Genomic DNA, 19,363 nt, shown 5'->3' with positions numbered 1-19,363 from the left:
TGGTGCTTTATATAAAGTAATTGTATCTGTAGAGTGACCCGGGGATGATGTTCTTCTGTAGGCCAGCCTGGAAGCTAACGTCACCCTGTTTACCTCGTCAAAAAGCCTATGGGATTTTTCCATTGGATTTTGGATCGTTGCAGAAAATAAGCTCTCTGGTACTTGATATGATACTTATACACGTTTTGTACAGCAAGATTGTCTTCACTAATGAGTACCACTTTCAGGATCTTTGAAGCCTAAATTTAATCGCCAGAAGTAAAAAGCTAATGTTAGGCTAAAATGAACTGCACTATGGTCGTGTTGCCACTGCTACAGGGCTGTAAAAACCGTGTTTGGCACGGCACACGGCACAGGGCGTCTCGGCGTGATGACGTTCTGTAGTCTCATTTTGCATTTTCTTCATTTTTGTGTATTAACTGACAAATTTTATGTTGTAAAACAAAATGTGAAAGTCTTAAGCTTGTGTTAACCACAGACCTTATTTTAAGGCCTCTAACCAAAAATCAATTCAAAAAATCCATTGACTTTGAGACGAGGGAGCTGAAGGTGCTGAAACGCTAATTCATTAATGGGGTTCTCTATTGACCACTCAGTCAGTAAATGGATTTCATGGTAAAGTAATTGTTTGGCTGTAATAACAAATAATTATTATGACTAGATTTAAATGTTGACTTAAGGCCACAGGATTTGGATGGATTGCACCAATCTTCATATGTAATGTATCATGTACTCTATGGGCCAAAGAAAAGGGACATGCAGAGGAAGTCTGGAGAAGAGAGGATCTGTTATATATACACACAGTCACGTGTGCTTACATTATATGTTTCTGACTGTCTTTACAAGGGTAAAAAGTGGTATTTCAGGTAATTTGTAAAGCAGTGCAATAGAGGAGGAGGCAGAGAGAGTTTGTGGATGCTTTCTAAGAAGATGACAGATAGTCCTGAGCCACCAAGTCTGAACCAGGAATGGGAACTGCTTCCAAGAAAGCACTAAAAAAACCTCTAGCTGAAAAGCTGTATTGTTTTCACTGATTTTGTCTAACACACATCTGCTGACACTGTGAAGACAGTGAAGCAGTGTGAGGACCTGGCTACTGAGCTCTAGGGATGCTATGACCTATCTGGGAAAGGTGGATGAGCTAAAAGCAAATGTGCTGGTGCAGATGAACAATGTATGACATTACGGTTGTAATTACTCCTTAAAAATATCCGGCTTGTGTGTATAGATATCGAGGAAACTTCATTATTATTGCACTTGAATCCCCAGCATGCTATATCTTAAACTCGAGCTGCACCTCAGGAAAAAGATGATGAAATTGCAACCATATAAACCTACCGCCCACAATATGTGAAACACATCCCTGATCATATGTTGAGCAGGAAAACTGACCACTGCTTCTTAATATCTACAATAAAAAGTGGTTTATGACCCCATCATCCAATTAAAATCAGTGTAACTTGCCAAGAGGATAAAGTCAGTTAACTTGTTAAACTGAGAAAATAATGTCAGTCTATAAACCCAAACTTATTTCCCAGACCCAGAGAGTGTAGTAGTAGTTTTGTTATGCCTGACAGACTGCTGGAAGGTGAGCAGGCCTCTTGAGACGAGGTTGGCAGTCGCCTTGGAGTGTTGACCCGGTTTTCACAATTCTAGGATTGCGGTTGGGGCGACGTCATAGCGGGGAGGTGTTCTGTGATCCAGCCGGTCACCTCCTTCAGCACGGACTCGGCCACCTCTGGGAGGTCGTGGTGCAGGGCGTGGTAGCCTCCCTCGTAGACCTGAACAGGAGCGGAGAGCGAGAGTCAGTGAGATGAAATGCGAGTAACAAGGAAGCTGTTAAACACATTTCTTTGAAATCTAAAAACCTGCAAATAAAATGTCCAGCCTCTTTAACCCTTTGAAACCTAAGCAAATTGGCTTGATTTCTTTCAAAAACATGGGAAGAAGGCAATTAGCAACCTAGGAAGAGAAAGTAGAGTACATTTTAGAAAGTAAAATGTACAAAAAATATATATAAAAATAAGCAAAATAAAAGCATACAAACAAAAAACAAACATGAAAACACAGTTAAAAAAACCCAACAACAATAACAACATCAAGGGAATGACCTGGAAAAATGCACTTAAAAATTAGAATTCTAATAATTCTGTAAAATATTTTAAAATTTATAATTAACATAATTATACATAGAGGGTTTATATTTTTCCCTGGCTTTTAAAAAAAATAAAAATAAAAATCTTAATATACATTTTTTTTCTAAACATTTGCGGAACACCTCTTGCCAAGTTGCTAACTGCCTTTTTTCCATGTTTTCAAAAGAAATCACCAATTTGCTGAGGGTTCAAAGATTTAAACACTTATGACAGGTGTCTGAATGCAGCACAAGAAAAGTGATATCGATCCAGGTTTCAAAGGGTTAAACAATCTGCAGTCCAGACTGTAAAGAGTCACAGTTCAGATAAATTCATCTAGTTTACCTTTGCCTACAGTAAAATGCTACAAAAGAAGTGAAATAGATGTTTTTTCTGTGATAAACAAATCTTCATTTGGTAAATATTTCTTTGATAAGACATGTGATAAACAGTCTCTGTCCTCACGAAAACTACCTGATTCAAAGGAAAAGAATAACATCCACAAAGATAAGAAGTGACAGGAACCCTCTTTCTGTCTCTTCTCTCTTTTCACTTCTCTCACCTCAAATTTCAGTATTATCTGTCATCCCACGTGATTAACCAAAAAAAACTGTGAACCTCCTCCTTCACAAATACACGACCTTCAACCACACAACAGATGATTTAAACTACCTCACAACACGGCTTCTTTTAGGCACTGACCTGCCCATAACCAGCATATAATGAACTGGCTTTCAGGTATCAACCGCAACAGCAAGCATTTTTACATTGCTTGAAGTTGCACTTTTTCTATCAGTCAGCTACAAAAAAATCTTGTTTTGCTAACTGTATCAAACAATACAGTGTGTTTTTTTTTAGATGTCCGAGGGCAGTTTGGTACATCGGCCCTTATGCTTTGGTATTGTATGCAGCAAGCAAAAGATCATTTCAAATAAAGATAAAAAGGAAACAAAACACAAAAAGAAAAATCTCAAAATCATTTCTTCTGAAAAGCCCATACCAACCTTAATTTTCTTGTCTGAGCTGGGAGCGTTCTCGTGCATCATTTTAGAGCCTCTGATGTCACAGAGCCTGTCAGCGTCGCCGTGCAGGAGCAGGAAGGGCCAGCTTATGGACGAGATCTCCTTCTCGATGCGAGCTGCTGCTCCCATCAGCTGCATGCCGAACGACACCCGCATGCCACCGTGGAAATTCAGCTCATCATTATCATATGCCTCCACCTGACGAGGGAAAGGGAAAGAGTTAAACGGCATGAGTAGACAATGTTTATCATGCATCGCTTTGATGCAGCACTCATTTAACTCTCGGTGTAATTATAGAAACTAAATTTTGGCACAACATATTTTGTTGTACATTTAGTGAGCAGTAATGTATGGTAATGTATGGCGTGGATGTTTGTATTAAACATCTATATTTAATAAACACCATACATTATGTAGTTTAATCCAAATATGGAAGAAAGTCAGGAGAATAAGTGCCTGCATGGGAGAAAAGTGGGCCATGAAAATGATAAGACTCCTGGGGAAACCATTCAAGTATGCAAATTGGAGTAAGGATGATAAATGAATGGATAGGGAGCTTTTATGGAAAGAAAAATAAAAGTCAGAGGAAGGGAGAGACATATAAATTATATATGACACTTAAACATTCGTATAAATCACAGTGGAACAGCAGACGACACACCCTGTTTTTCTTACATTAAATATGAATACTTTCAAGGTCTGTACTTGCTCTCACATAAGTCACACACCCATTGCTATTTATCCTACATAAACACAGCTGAAGGCCCACTCTAACAGAAGCAGCTTCTCTCGGGCCACATGCTCTGCTGCTTTGAATAACGAATGACTGTAAGCTGAGCTGTGACACAACACACGAGCGGCAGCTCAGAGGACTCAGCGACACTCAGAAACACTGTCTTGAAGGTGAAAGTTTCCCTTTGAAACTGAGATAACATTGTGTCACAAAAAGGAATAAATTACATAACAAAAATCATTAGACTTGTTTGCTGGACTGACAGTACACACTTTATCTCGCTGTGAAAAAGGTAAAGTGATAGTAAATATACAGAGAGTGGGCTTTGAGGTTTCTTATAAAAATCTTAATGATAAGCCATATTGGCTGGCGTGATATCAGACAGAATTGCCAACTTGTTACTTTCCGCTTCCATCTTCAAAATCAGTCATCTCAAAACTCAGTGGAGTGGGAGGATTCAGAGGTCTGGACCAAGGCAACATATTTTCTTGTTTGTATGTAATGTGTGTTAACCATATTTACATACATACATACATACATACATATACACACACACACACACACACACACACACACACACACAAACATATATATATAACACATACACAGTAGTTAGTAGTTTTGATTTGACCAGGAATCTTTGTGGCTGTTAACTATCTCATGAGAAAACTTCAGTTGTTGTCAATTTGTGTCTTTTCTGTTATTTTTTGACTCTGTGTAGACATTAAGTGTCTCCATGTATTTGTTTTGTGTCTCTTGTAGTATTTTGTGTGTCTTTGAGGTCATTTTGTGGTTGTTTTGCCCTTTTTATAGTAAATTCATGCATCTGTCTGCAGTCATTTTAAGTCCCTTGCTGGTCGGTACCTGTTAAGTTGAGTGACATTTTGCAGGTTAAAGCCTCCTGACACTAGACCCCCTCCATCCATGATAATTTCCAGAAAGAAACATGCTGTCTTAACTCAGGGTCTATTTTTATGGAGGAGTGCAGAGGACTGATAGAGAGCTTCGTCACATGGTGCAATGACAGATAATGTCCTTTGCTGTACAGACTGTGAAGCCTCTTGAGGCAAATTCTTGATGTGTGTTATAGGAGAGTTGTAACTATGACAGTTGTTGCAGAGACGCTACGTATTGTGAAACATGGATGCTTCACACACATCTTCAACCTGGCAGCACTGAAGATCTGTGCAATTAGCACAGTGTTTTTGTTATAAAATGTCATCACTTCATCATTTTATCATATCAGACATTTGTGTGACATTCTGTCATAATTAGCAAATAAATTTATGAGTTATGGCCAAAAACGTGTTTTGTGAGGTCACAATGACCTTGACCTCTGAGCTTTGAAAACCAAAATGTAATCAGGTCATTCTTGTATTTTTACATTTGTACTAAATCTGAAGAAATTTCCTCAAGACATTCCTGAGATATCGCATTCAAGAAAACATTATGCCTTCGGCTGTGAATGCTGCTGATGCGGAGGCATGAGAATCTTTTAAGTTCTCTTTTCTTTCAATGATTCATGTAGGTTTACTTCCTCCAACAGACTGTGGGAAGCAGAAGTAGGAGGATGTGGGATTCTATTGTTACCAAACACTGTTTCTGAAAGGCCATCTTTGGTGTGTCAATACCTACAAAAACCACTCAACACGTCCACAGGCGCAAATTCGTGCAAATAGAGGTGTGCAGACGTGACTGCATGTGTGTTTTTGTCTCTCCTGTGTTTTATTCAAAATACACAAACACACAACTAAACACAACAAGCACCAAACAATTTTGTGTCCTTGTCCTGTAGGTGACACAGTACGTGCACCTGTTTTTGTAATTACAAATAACACAATGCAAGTAACCCAAAATACTACACACACTTGGCTAGATAAGACGGACTACTTGCCGTTTGGAAAGGATTCAAAGCACGTATTGTGGGTGGGCTTTCCTCCTGGGACTCCTTGAGACATTGTAAGTTCTATTTTCTGCAACATCCATACCTGATATTTCAATCTCAGATAACAACACGGCTCTCCCACCCACAGACACACATCAGCATGTGTCTCTCACCTGCTTCTTGTCCCGTGACACCCATTTGGACTCGATGGAGCCGAGGCTGAGACTGGGCAACACTTGGTTCAGGACCTTCGCCATAAAAACCTGCAAACAATGACAAAAATAAATCACGCCAAGCGTTTCAGTTTATTTTCACACATCAACACCTCCATGATGAGCGTTTCCATCTCTTATTTTTTTTCTCGCCATCTAATGAGTGTTAGAATACGTACTGTATAATTCACTTGTTTGCTTGTATTTCTACTGTATGTTTACAGAATCTTTGTGCAGGATAAAAGGGGAAGTTCACTCCAAAATAAAATAAAAAAAACACATTTATTTCTTTTACCTGTAGTGCTATTTATTAGTCTAGACTGTTTAGGTGTCAGTCTTAGAGTGTTGCAGATACTGGTTATAAAGATGTCTGCCTTCTCATAAATATAATGGAATTAGATAGCACACGGCTTGTGGTGCTCAAAGTGCCAAAAAATCCTTTTTATAAACTCCTGAAATCATGAGCTGGTTACTGAAGATAATCCACAGACCTACTTTTGAGCAATTCCATATCAAAACTATTTTCTGCAATTTTGATTTGGGGGTTAACTGTCCCCTTTAAAAACACATGCTTCATCTTGTTAAAACATGCCCATAATTAGAAAAACAAGTCTCTTCCATGCATTCTTGTCTGTGTTTGGCCTTGACAATTGGACAGACTTGTGTGTGTGTTTCAGTAGGTGACAACTACTGCTGCTCAAGTGGCACTAACACTGATTGTTGCCCTTGAAACACACAAAATACGAGGTGTCAGTATTATAGTGGTCACCCACAGCAGGGCTGAGTGGAGTAAGATAAATGACTCCTGGGTTATCCGAGTACTTGACTGAATATGGAGTCTCAATTATGAAAGAAAGACGAGAGGAAAAGAGAGAGTAAAAAGTGATGTGGAGAGAATGACTGGATGAAAAATGATGCTGTACCTTGAATGGTGTGGCTGACTCTGGGTTCATCTGGACCATCGGAGCTATCAGAACCACTCCAGCAAAATCATTGGGCCTCTCACAGGCTGTCAGGATAGAGATTGCACCCCCCTGAGAAAGAAAAAGCACAATATGTATGGTAAATTTATATATAGTATGTATGTATTTAATAATATAAGATTTAATAATATATTATTAAAAATATTATTATTATTTAATAATATATTAAAAGTTTTCCATTGTTTAAAGTTGTGCTTTAATCAATTCAAGAGGCCGGAGTCAGAGGTGACGTGCAGACGAACTAGGTGTTTTTTTCACTAACAGAGAGCACATACTGTATATAGACAGAAGACATGGTTCCAACTATGAGGCAGCTCTCCAAAACACATCACATCATAAATTCACATAAACAAACATTTTATGATCGTAAATTTTATGATCACACTTCATTCAAAGTCAGCAGAAACAAATTAAAACTCACAAAAACTGTCTTTATCTTTCCACTGTTCCATGTACCAACCACCAACTCTGTTTTGGTTGAAAATAAACCCTAAATTCACCCAGATAGATGCAAAAATACAATGGCTCTTTACATGCTAAAATTACATTTTCTGAAAAGAGTCTTGTGATTTTGGCGATTGCAATTTTGAGGCTCTTTCTGGTTAAAATAAAAAGGATTTTACTCTTGAAAAATAAGTCTGTCTCTGTAAGGATCCTTTCAATAAATTGTCAGAGAGAATAATAATCTGAGCCTGTCGGTGGCAAAAACAAGCACTTTCAGTGGATGTAGAGTGACGTCGGGAACTTTCCCAGAGTGGTTACATTGCAGCCTGTTTTGCAGCTTCAGTCTGCAGCGGTTTCGCTCAATACTTGACCAATGTCCACAACAGCTGTTCCCATTAAACACAAAACATCAGAAAAAAAGATCCAGATTGAAAAATACCAAACTCCCCCTTTAAAGTTAGGAATCGTAGGCAGCCTTTCAGTTAATTAGCTCATAAAACAAAGTACACATTATTGCATGATGGGAATTAATCTGAAACAGAGCAGCTTGAAATGAGGGCAATGGTAGAACGGGGAACATGTTTGAATGAGGGTAAGATGATATGAGCTCCGTCTTCAGCCTGTAACAGAAGACAGGGAGTGTCTTTTGTGCAAAGTAGGTGAGAGGTTGTGATGCGAGGAGCAGTGGGAAAACTCCTCAGAGGTCAAGACGAACATAAAACAATCTGTCTTTTGTTCAGACGGGCGTGAATTTCCACTCAGCTCTTTTGTTGCTGTCGCTCTACACAGACTGGGGAAGAGATGCGACTGTGAACTCACAGCCCGCGGGGCACAGCGTGCACTGTGTAGCTGCAGTGAACAGCAGCGCGAGGCCACACCTTGGCACTGATGCTGACATTTGGGATTGTGATTTAAATCCTGTGATGTAAGGCCATGATAATTAGCAGCTCTGTGGCGGCCAAGACTCAAATCAATTCGCCATGGTTCATTTTGTCGTGGGCTCTCTTCTCGTATGCAACAAGTGTCTGTGTGGGTGCAAACAGCCACACACACATGCATGAGCACAGTGATTCTGCATGGGTGAATCTGTCTCTCTCTCTCTCTCTCTCTCTCTCTCTCTCTCTGGAGACTAATTGGCTTCAATTTTGTTTATGTGAGTGTTCTTTGTCACTTGTGTGAATATTCATCAGGCTGGGGCCAATGACAGGCTCACTTCACGAAAAGAGGCACTAAAAGACAAAACATTTCCCACCAGAAAATCTCACTTTCTAAAGCACACTCACTTGCTGCATATGCCCACACAAACACACACAGTAAGAGAAAGAGGCTGGTTAGCTCAATCTCTTGTTTCTCCTTTACACACACATTCCAACACACACTCACAAACAAACTCACATTGAAATATCCACGTGTGAACACTAGGTAACAAACACACACTATGACTGCACAATATATAATTTTTTATCATCATCGGGATAATCATGAAAGACTGCGATATTGCCCTTTGAATACAGTGACAATGTATTGCACGTATATTACAGTCTGGCTCTACACACTATTTTCGCTGTAGTTAACTCTTTGGCCAATCAGACAGAGCCCTCACTGTTAGGCACCTTCTGATTGGTCAGAATATGCACACATATGAGTGATGTTTATTAGACTAGTGCTGCACTGTTGGAGCAGGAAAGTGTAACAAGATGAGTGCAGATGAAAGTTTGAATGCCAGAGAAGAACTGGTGCCTAAAAGAATAACACATCGTCTGTCTGGCAGTATTTTGGATACAGGAGAGACGATGTGGCACAAGCATGTGTACTTTACAAGTCTGAGTCAAGAACTGGGCCAACTTTAATAATCATTTATTTATTGCGAGTAATAACGTTATCGTAATTTTAGACGTTATTGCGTGTTGTATATTTTTCTCATATCCTGCAGCCGTAACACACATTCAATGAAATGTTTCCTATTCAAACAGCAAAATTTCTCCTGGATGATTTACGCTGCCCAAACAGGCTGATCGGTTCAACACATCTGATTATGGTTGATTATAATGAGATGACTTGATACAATGTGGTACAAAAGCCACACACTGTACATTTAGTCTAGTGGGCTTCAGTGATAGAGAAAAAGATAAGTGTAAATAGGGAAGAGACAGAGACAGAGACAGAGAGACTACAGATTGGGACAGAGAAGCTCTTTAAGAAGCCAATTTGAGGTCTAACGACACGTTCTCTCTCTGAACTCTGGTTGAGAGGATGAATACTTGTATTGTATGTCTGTCTGCTGACAGTGGGTGGACTTGAACTGTCAAAAATTCCCTGAGGAGCTAATATACTGACATTATGTGGACTACACAGCTCGAATTCTGACATTGCACTGTTACAAAATCATCAGTTTCATCATAACCGTCAGAAAAAATGAAAGGTAACTTTTTGTTAAACAGCAGTTATGTTCAATAAAAAGTCCAATAATTTGGAATCATCGCTCTCCGATTAAACAAGATCAAACTATTCAGTATAAAGTAAACATTGATAGACAGGACAAATTGGGAGAGTGATGAGATTACACAAATACGGTTTAGCATAACAAGAAACTGATGGAGTAATATACACAGAGAGAGATGGAGGGCTGACAAATTGAGTGAATACACTGAAGGCCCTAAACAGTGACAAAGCATTACATAAAACTCTGGCTCTAAGGAAGTGGGACAAATGAGCCTCGGCCAGAAACACTAATGGAAAAGGAGAGAAATGAGGAAGAGTGAGGAGCCAGAGCTGAAGGCATTTGTCAGCATTCCCATGGGCTGATACAAAGACGATAAACACTGCTCCAATTCTTGAATTACTGCTTAAACAAATAAGATGCAGAGGAAACTGGGAATTAGTCAATGTGGTGTATCAGACACAGAAGCTACAAACTTGGAACTGCTATTTATTTTTTCAGTTTGAATCATTTCACATTTCTTATTCTCATGACCATGTTTAGATGTTTTGTGAGAGCTGTGATTCTTGTCTGGGCAATGATAAACCAATTCTTACATCAGCTTGCAGTGCTTTCAATGTTCCACTGTAATTATTGACTTATTTTAAACAGAAAATGACTGCAGAAGTATGTTTTAATGAGAGTTTACAGTCATGCTATCACCTTTCTACTTAGACACAACCAGTGGTGCCTCAAAAGATGGGCCACTCTGATACAAGTAATCATTCATGAGTCTCCCCTAAACCTGAGAGGACTTGTTCCCAGTAAATGTTTTGTTCCTTACAATCAATGTACTCCTTCAAAATAAAGTTGTTTCTTTGTCCCCTTAAGCAAAAGGACAACCCAAAAAAGAACAATCAATGGCCTAACACATACAGATACGTAACGCATTAAAACAGGATCATTTTGGAACTCAGAATGTTAACTGCACCAGTATTAGTCATATATTTAGTAATATTAAAGGTAAAATAAGAAACCAAAGGATAAGTGCTGCTTTCAGACACCTTTGGCAAGTATTTAAGCCTTGAAGCCTGATCACCTGTCGTGTAAAAGACACCTCTGATGATCTTTCTATAATTAACCTTAAGTTGCATCTAATTTATCTAACTCTTGCAAGCTTTCTTCAAGTTGGAGTAGACACTTCAGTCAAGGAACACTGGAGATGAGCAAAGTCAGCTGCGAAGGAGGGCTTATTGCAGTCTTTGACAGAACAACAACAAACTCAAGCCAATCCTGGGATTAGACTAAAAATTACTTTCGAAACACTCATTTTCATACTCTTATGGAGATTCTGGGGTCACTCCCCCTTCTCTTGGGGACCCAGGAATCTCCTCCCTCTCATGCTCCTATCTTCTGGCTCTGATTTTAATAGTGTCAGCCTTCGCTTGGGTTCTAGGTACTTTTCCACACCCCAGACTTATCTCTCTCGTGACACCATTATTTCTGTATTTTTAAAAATAATGCAACACACAGGTTACAAACTGCTTATTCATACTCGTTAAATGTTCACCCTGTTTCAAACTACAGCATAATAGACCACTCAATAGATAAACACAAAATCTATATTTAACTTACTTATGTGAAAATCATATTCAGCTACCTTAAAAGAATGTTTGCGTGTCGTTGAACTTTTCACCTCTCCTCTTTTCCTCACACAGGAAGGTGCAGCTAGTCAAGGCCTCATGCCAAAAAGTTACTCTGACCTTGAATCTCCTCATTATACCTAGTCATTATCTTGGTTTTTGCACTCTTCAGTCATTTTTAATTGTTTTATTTTTAAGCTGCTCCTTTCATTCTTTTCATTCATTCAGTCATTTTCTTTTAACTCCTTTATGATTTCTCGCTAATTTTTGGGTAATTTCTTCTGTCACTGTTCACTGCATTCTTCACATGTCCTTGAAATTAATCCATTTTCATCAGGTTTCAAACTTTTAAACTGCATAAAAGAATTCCTGATGTTTAGCAAGTATAGACTGTGTCCGAAGTCACTTCCTATGTACTATATAATAGAATATATTTATTGCTTGGCTTTAATGAGTGTTACTTTCATGTATCCACTACATGGTGCCCTCAAAAAGTCCACAATGGAATGAATGAAGTTGCATCAATGGGTTGTAAACTACTAACTGCTGTGAATATTGCAGTGCAGTCGTTTGGTAATTTGTAGAATCAGTATAAGAAACTTAAATGTTTTGACCTGTTGATGGCAGCAATATGTGTACAGAATTTTGAGCCAGTCCATTAGGTAGATGTGAGATATTTCACCATATTTGTGAAAATTTTAACCTGCTAGTGGTTCAAGATAAAAATGTATATAATCACCACAGTCGTTAGGATTAATCCTCTGGGTACAATGACTGTCTGTACAGAATTTACACTAATCCATCAAATAGTTCACTCTGGACCAAAGTGGTGGGTCAACAGACAGATGGACGGACAGACCAACATTAGTCATGCCCCTTGCCTGGCTAAAAATAACAAAATACTAAAGACACCCATTTAAATCTTCACTTACTGTATGTTTCCCTGGGACAGGATGTATTTGTTTCAGTTCTCATTAGGAACCTAACTTAACAGCTAATAAATCAAAGCTCAAGATTAAACTTTTTTTGATAAAAAGAACAGCTACTGGTGGTGGTGCAGGTGATGTTTGAAGAGTGTTGGACATCTTTCGTCACTAAATCTACTCTGCTGCTGGGCTCTGCTCACTGCTCCACAGTCTCCTCAGGATGTTATCATTAGAGCAGCTTCTCTGCACACACTGTAGAATCCACAGGGTGTTTGTTTGTGCTAGTCTTGTAGTTTTTGCGTCATGCTGGCTCTGTTAAACAAAGATTCATACAAGCAGAGAAACGGAGGAAAGCGCTACGAGAAACAGGATGAGGAGTCACAACACAGGGGAGCTGGGAAAATGAAGCCTGTAAAAACACAGCAATGCAACGTTTGATTTGGGTTGGGTTTCCCAAACCTTTAGGTCTGGGTTTCATTTGTTTCCAAGAAAATGAGATGAAAAGGGGAAAAAAAAGGGCTCTGAGAGAGGAAGTACGAGGAGGAGAAAATGAAGTAGGATTAAAGGAGGACAAACAAACAAAATGAGAAAACGAAATTAAAGCACAACAACTGACGGGATGTGGAGGAGAGAGAAGACAGGAAATGAAGCAGGTGACAACAGGACAGGTGGACCGGCTTAGACGACAGCACAAAACAAACCATCTGATGAAATGACACAGATGGAGGGATGGAATGAGCAGAGAGAAAAGAGAGAGGAGGGGATGAGAAAAAGCTGAGGGAAGAAGGAAGAGATGAGGAGGAAGGTGCTGTGACTTTGGTCAGCTCAGCCTTAATATTTCCAGGCTCTGGTGTCTAAACAGACTCTCAGCTTCCATCTGGTATTCAACAGTTTAATTTACACAAAACCATTTGAGTCTGTGCTCCTGGAACCTTAAACTGTTTTGAACACAGCATCAGTCTTCATATAAATACAGTGCTGCTGCTGCACACTAAAGCACGAGCAGTAAAAGGTTTGCAAAAACAGACTCACAAATTTAATGTGAGTGTCTTGGATGGAAGACAGTTTGATGTAAAACACTCAGACTAAAGGCTCCATCGAAGAAAACCATATTTGGGTGGTAAAAAGATATTCAACATTGGTTTGGAGACTGGAAAAATATATTTCTATCATGAAAGGAGATGCTGTGAAAGTGAACGGTCCCATATGCACACAAATCATTAAACAATCCATTAGGCACCCACGCTTTTCTCACTTTCTAATAATCCATTAATTGATGAAATCTAATGGATTTCTCGCTTTCTACAGCCCATCAGGGCTGGAAATAGAAGTGTTAGCAAGTCATTATTAAACGGTTCTGACAGATTATTTTTATGCAGGAGTAGTTCTGTGATAAGTACAATTTCACATCTTCTTCCACTTTGAACATTTTTTGTGGGGATTTAAGAAAACAGGAATATCCTTCTTTCGTGTGATTGCAAGATCATGAGTTTCTGAGCCAACAAGCTGTTACGAGACTGATCTCTTCTGATCAAAGTCCTATGTTTGTTAGGTTAGGTTCAGGAAAAGTATGAATGTTGGGCGTCATAACATGACGTGATGTTACCTGACTTAAAAAAAAACTCAACCTTGACTTTTGATTTCACACAATTCAGAACCCCAGTGTCCTGGGTCAAAGTTCTGTGTTTGTTTGACCTGTCTGCCATTATGACTACTTGACCTGACTACTTTGCTCCTGTCATATGATGGACTGAGCGCATACTGTAGGTCACATGATTACAGCCTCCTTGCTCACAATTACACAAATTACATACAAATTAAAGTGCATTACTAACTAACAAGGGTTGCCTTGAAGTTAAAATGTCAATGTCTGAAACATACACAGGACTCTTAAAGGTCCAGTGTGTAGGATTTAGATTTCCCTTTAAACACTTTTCCTGGAAACTTTTCCAATAAACTTATTTATTTTCAAACAATGTAGATGTAATTTTTCCTCAAAGCTCGTCATGTCTGCTGTAAAATCCCTTTTGTTTTTGTAAAATCCAACAAGCCCACTGAATCACTGCTGCGCAGCGAGATAACAAGGCTCTGAGCGTCTCATGGAAGAATAGTTCTGTAATGAATTTGCATTTATCCTCTGTGTTCACTGCTTAAAAAGAGTCTACCAGCTGTGAGCAAAAATACAAGAAAAATAATAAAATTGTGTATGTGTTTTGGCCTGAAATGTTTCAGATTTAGGAAGATGGTGCGGACTGCACTCTGTTTAAAGATCCCCGAGCATCATGTTCTGTGAGAGTTAAATTGGCATCTTTCTTATACAACATGAGATACTGCTCTCCAGATAAAACTGCATGCATAAAAGCATTCATGTGAATACAGAATCTGAGCAGCTTGTTCATCTGAAACACAAGCAAGTTAATGGGAGTACGATCTGACTGGACCTACAAACACTGAGAGCAATCATTTATTATATAACTCATCAATACCGTTTGTGTTGTGTTAACTGTACTGAGAGTTAGTGGGTCACTGAGCACAACAGTGAGAGGCTATGGCGCTGAATGCAGCTCTGTGAAAGACTGAATAAACTGATCAGTTAAAAATAGTGCCCTGGCCAGCCTTGATGCTTTTTGTGTCCAAGTGTTATGTAATTTTTCTCAATGAGAATTCTGGCTTGGCTCTGTGTCTGTCGATTTCAGAAAGACACATTTTAAAGTCTTCAAAGGCTGTCTGATGCAGTCTGCATTAAATTAAACACACTTTTAATTCCCCAGATTTAACTTAGTTGATAGGATGCTCAAATATAAAAAAAAAAAATAATCGAATATGTTCACTGTACAAAACAGTATACAGCACACTACATATACCTACATTTTACTGTATGTCAGTAGAGTCAGGAGGCAATTAGCTTAGCTTAGAATAAAGACTGGAAACAAGGGGAACCAGTTAACCCGGCTCTGTTCAAAGTCCAAAATCAAGGGTTTCTCACACATTCATTTATTTGTGGCGGCCCGGCATGATCAAAACATCTGCCATCACAAATATATTTTCTACTTTTGGAGCTGGACTGTTCATTAGAGGCCCTGTTGAAAATATACACCTTTGGGTTTTTTTATTACACCAAACTGTCGGAGCACAGAGTGCAATCTGAGCACAGATGGAGCAGTAGAACGTCAGGTGTATTGAAAGTGGAACTTTACTGTGCATTCTGCTGGGTCTAAAAGCTTGCATTCACTCGCAGCAGCTGCTCCTTTCATCCATCGCTCTGATCAGCTCTGAATGGACTGAAGAATCAGTTATCCAACCCCACCAGTCACAAACTGCTGTTGAGGTTAAAAAGAACTCATGGAGATCTCTGCCTGTGCCACTTTCACTGATTCAAAAAAACCCTCAGAATTTGGAGAGGGGACACAGGATGATAGAAAGGGACACACATTTTAAAAAAAAAGGCTTGACATTTTGGGAAATACTGACTTTTAGTGGAGAGTTAAATGAAACAATTAATATCACTCTCATGCATTGAATGTACAGCTACAGCCAGCAACCTGTTAGCTTAGCTTAGCACAAAGACTATATAAAGGGGGGAATATCTGGCAGGTAACAAACTACCTAACAGTGCCTATAAAGCTCTCTAATTAATTTGTGCTTTAGAGGTGCTGGGAAGTTAATTTTTGTTCAATGGACAGAGCCCAGCTAACTGTTTCCAGTCCTTATGCTGAGCTAAGCTAACCAGCTGCAGCTTCATATCAAACAGATATAAGAGTGATCTTCTTGTGTCACTCAAGACAGATGTTCCCAAAATACGAGACCAAATTAAATAATCATCCATTCACTGAAGAATAATTCTAGGTTATTCCCACTGAAGACAACCTTTGTACGTAGAAAATATAAGGACAAATACTGCTGCAAATCCCTTAGTTTATACTTGTGAAAGCCTGAATTTGCAGATAAAGGTGATCGCGCGGTCACCGTCACAGAAGGTCAGGAGAACATCACAGTACAGTAAATAAAATATTACCTAGATTCCTGGACTGGCAAACTGTCTCTTCTCCGTCAACAAAAACACCCACATTGCCCTTCAGCAGGTCACTGAACCTGTAACTGCTCTGTTGGAGGTTTACAGAGACCAGCAACAGCTGCTGTAGGTTGTGTGAATCTGTGTCACTGTGTAAAAGGTACCTTTACTGAAAAGGATCAACTACGCAAACCCTGAACCAGAATCTGTTCATCATACAGAAATTATGTATCTGGTGGTAATAGCAAGCCAAACCATATAAGATATCATCAATAAAGCAGGGTGTCAAAGTATTTATGGCATTATAGTGTTCCTAATTGCATGTGCCAGAAATAATGAAACACCCTGATTCTGTTGTTATTCTGCTGTCACATTTCATGCAGAACACCATGCACTCTGGTTTCTTATGGCTGCCTTTTTTGGGACATAAAACCACTTCATACTGAGAGAAGAGCGTGCGCCATTTCTTTCATTTGAATGTCACGTTGTTGCAGGAAACCTCTCAACACTGATCTCAGTATTTCTTTTCCGTGCTTGAACCAGGCTTGCCCTTCAATTTCATGCAGCTGTCTCTCTGTATCGAGCACACTGTACCGGGAGCTCCGAAACAATATTATGTAATTTCACACCAAACAAAACATAGAAACAAACCCAGACGATGGCAAGAGTGTTAATTTCCTCTGAGCTATTATTTGAAAAAAAAAAAGAAATAATGTGATTAAAATAAAAATACAACCCAAAGACTGGCCCACAGTTCAATCTCTTATTAACAGCAAAACACTGCATGGAAAGTGTCCTACCATGGAGTGACCCACGATGAAGACAGGGAGATCTGGGTGGCTGGACTTCATCAGGTCAACATGCTGAAGGGAGTCTCTGATGTAAATCTGGAAATCTTTGATGTTCATCCTTTCTCCTTCACTCTGACCATGGCCAACTGTGAGGAGAAAAAAAATGAAAAAGAAGAGGAGACTGGTGTGAAGAAACTGATACTGATACAAGACATTTTATTGGACCTTTTTAATACCTCAAAAAGAAGAAAAAGATTTGTTATGAACACTTTCTTCAGGGGGTAAAGTGAGAATCACAGACACTTACTTAGCAGGCTACTGGGAAAAGTGGAAAATGTCTTACTTAAAATTGCATCTTGGCATAGGCATGGATATTTTTTATTGTACCAAAAAGCAGCATGAAGTCAAGAGCACTTACTCACGCAGCAAAGTCTGGGGACCAAAACATCCCCACAAGCACACTGTCAAGCTTGACTGCTCGACTTGAATCAATTTCAGTCGATCTTGTCTCTCAAGCTGATGATTTAAATCTCCAACTTTCAAAGGGCAGCCCTACTATTAACAGAACCTAATCAAAACCTATCCTACCTAACTTTATTTGCCTGAGCTTAACCTACGCACCTTTATAAGGTACAAGGTAGATTTTTTGGTCATTTTTTAAATGTAGTTTACGTGAAGTATGTAACTTTACGTTAAATACATAATGTGACAATGCCATTCATGGGGCCCTAATTCGTTAAATATCATACAAGCTGCTTAATGAGGATACGCTGCATTAGTTGCTACCCACATTCTGTTACACCATATAAGTCTTTATCACCACCTGACATGTGGACCCCATGGTCACACCTCAATGCTTCTAGGAGACATGATGACAGCTGTTGCTCTGGCTCTGTAAGATGATTGCTGCAGAAAGCTCAATGTCAACACACACACACACACACACACACACACACACACAACCCATATATGTAAACACACATACATATTCATAATTCTTCCTTCTTCTCCATCTGTGAAATCTGTCAGATTTAGTTAATGTATTACCAAACAAATCTGAAAAACAAGGGTGCTTTTGCAAAAGCCTCCATGTCATATTTCAGCATCTTTGGGCAAAAACTGAGTATTCAAACGGTTTGAAATTTTTTGTGGAACCACTGACCAACCAACCAATCGACAGAGTGAGCTAAAGAGCTGCTGGTATCAGCTAGAAACATTCACATCACGACTGTTGTTTGCATGTTGCAGCTCTTCCAGTCATACAGCAGTAGATCCGTATTCTGCAGTGGTTACATGTCTCTGTGTGTCTGATGTGTGCTCATGTGTGAACATCTGTGTGTGTTCCAGTAGTAACAAAAGCTGTGGATTCAGCAGAGTGTGAGGTCATTGATCTGACGTGGGAGGGGACATAGTGTGCATCGATCTGAAGTTTGCAGTGCTCCATCACGTATTGCTGCCGTGACTGGACATTGATTTCCACGCTGCGATAATTGCGTCCGTATTGACGAGGAGAAAAACACAAAGCGTCAAGACATCCTTGTATATATGGAGCACATACACAGCATTTATAAATACACAAACGCACGTAAGATTACAGAGCGAGAGCAGGAAGGTGTGAGTTGCACATGTTGTGAATGTTTAGGGGCTCTCTGGTGTTATTGGTTCAATGGTTGCCATGGCAACCCGCCTCACCTCTCACCCACTGCTGCAGAAAGCTCAATGTGAAGACGCACACTTAATCTATACATGCAAACACACATACATATTCAGATTTATTTCCTCTTCTCCATCCGTCACTCAAATTTCTCTCTCCTCTTTGTCTCCTCTTGTCTGTTTCTCGTCCTCTCCCTCCTCTTCAACTCCTGCACCCCCTCCATTTTCTCTTGACTTCACTTTTCATTCATCTTTTCTCCCCACTCAACCTGTGTCTTCTTTTTACTTCTTTATATATCTTATTCTTCTTCCTCTTCCTGTTCTCTTCAGCAACTCTTTTTCTGTCCTGAGTCCTGCTCTTTCCTGTCCCTTTCTTCTTGCTCTCATCCTCATCCAGGGGTTTATGCCAATGCCCTTATTTGATCATTCCTCGCTCCTTGCTTGACTAAGAAGTCGTCTCAGTCTACCATCATAAAGGCCCTTCCAAAGCCCTTATTTCTGCTCT

The 19,363-nt window shown here is 39.4% G+C and overlaps 1 protein-coding gene across 3 annotated transcripts in view; it reads right to left on the bottom strand.

Annotated features, from left to right (window-relative positions):
• Positions 1–475: 475 nt before the first annotated feature.
• Positions 476–19,363, bottom strand: part of mgll (monoglyceride lipase) — a 39,562-nt gene continuing 20,674 nt past the window's right edge. For all 3 annotated transcript variants that reach the window (XM_042491905.1, XM_042491904.1, XM_042491903.1), the window contains 5 exons: positions 17,215–17,351; positions 6,911–7,021; positions 5,949–6,038; positions 3,140–3,355; positions 476–1,781 (listed from right to left, as the gene is read on the bottom strand). In XM_042491905.1, the coding sequence (XP_042347839.1) occupies positions 1,653–1,781; positions 3,140–3,355; positions 5,949–6,038; positions 6,911–7,021; positions 17,215–17,351 (683 nt within the window). In that variant the 3' untranslated portion in view covers positions 476–1,652. The remainder of the gene's footprint in view (positions 1,782–3,139; positions 3,356–5,948; positions 6,039–6,910; positions 7,022–17,214; positions 17,352–19,363) is intronic.

Source organism: Plectropomus leopardus, chromosome 8 (genome assembly GCF_008729295.1).
Source record: "Plectropomus leopardus isolate mb chromosome 8, YSFRI_Pleo_2.0, whole genome shotgun sequence".
NCBI lineage: Eukaryota > Metazoa > Chordata > Actinopteri > Perciformes > Serranidae > Plectropomus > Plectropomus leopardus.
The sequence above is the reverse complement of the archived record's forward strand: the minus strand, read 5'-3'. Positions and strand labels throughout refer to the sequence as shown.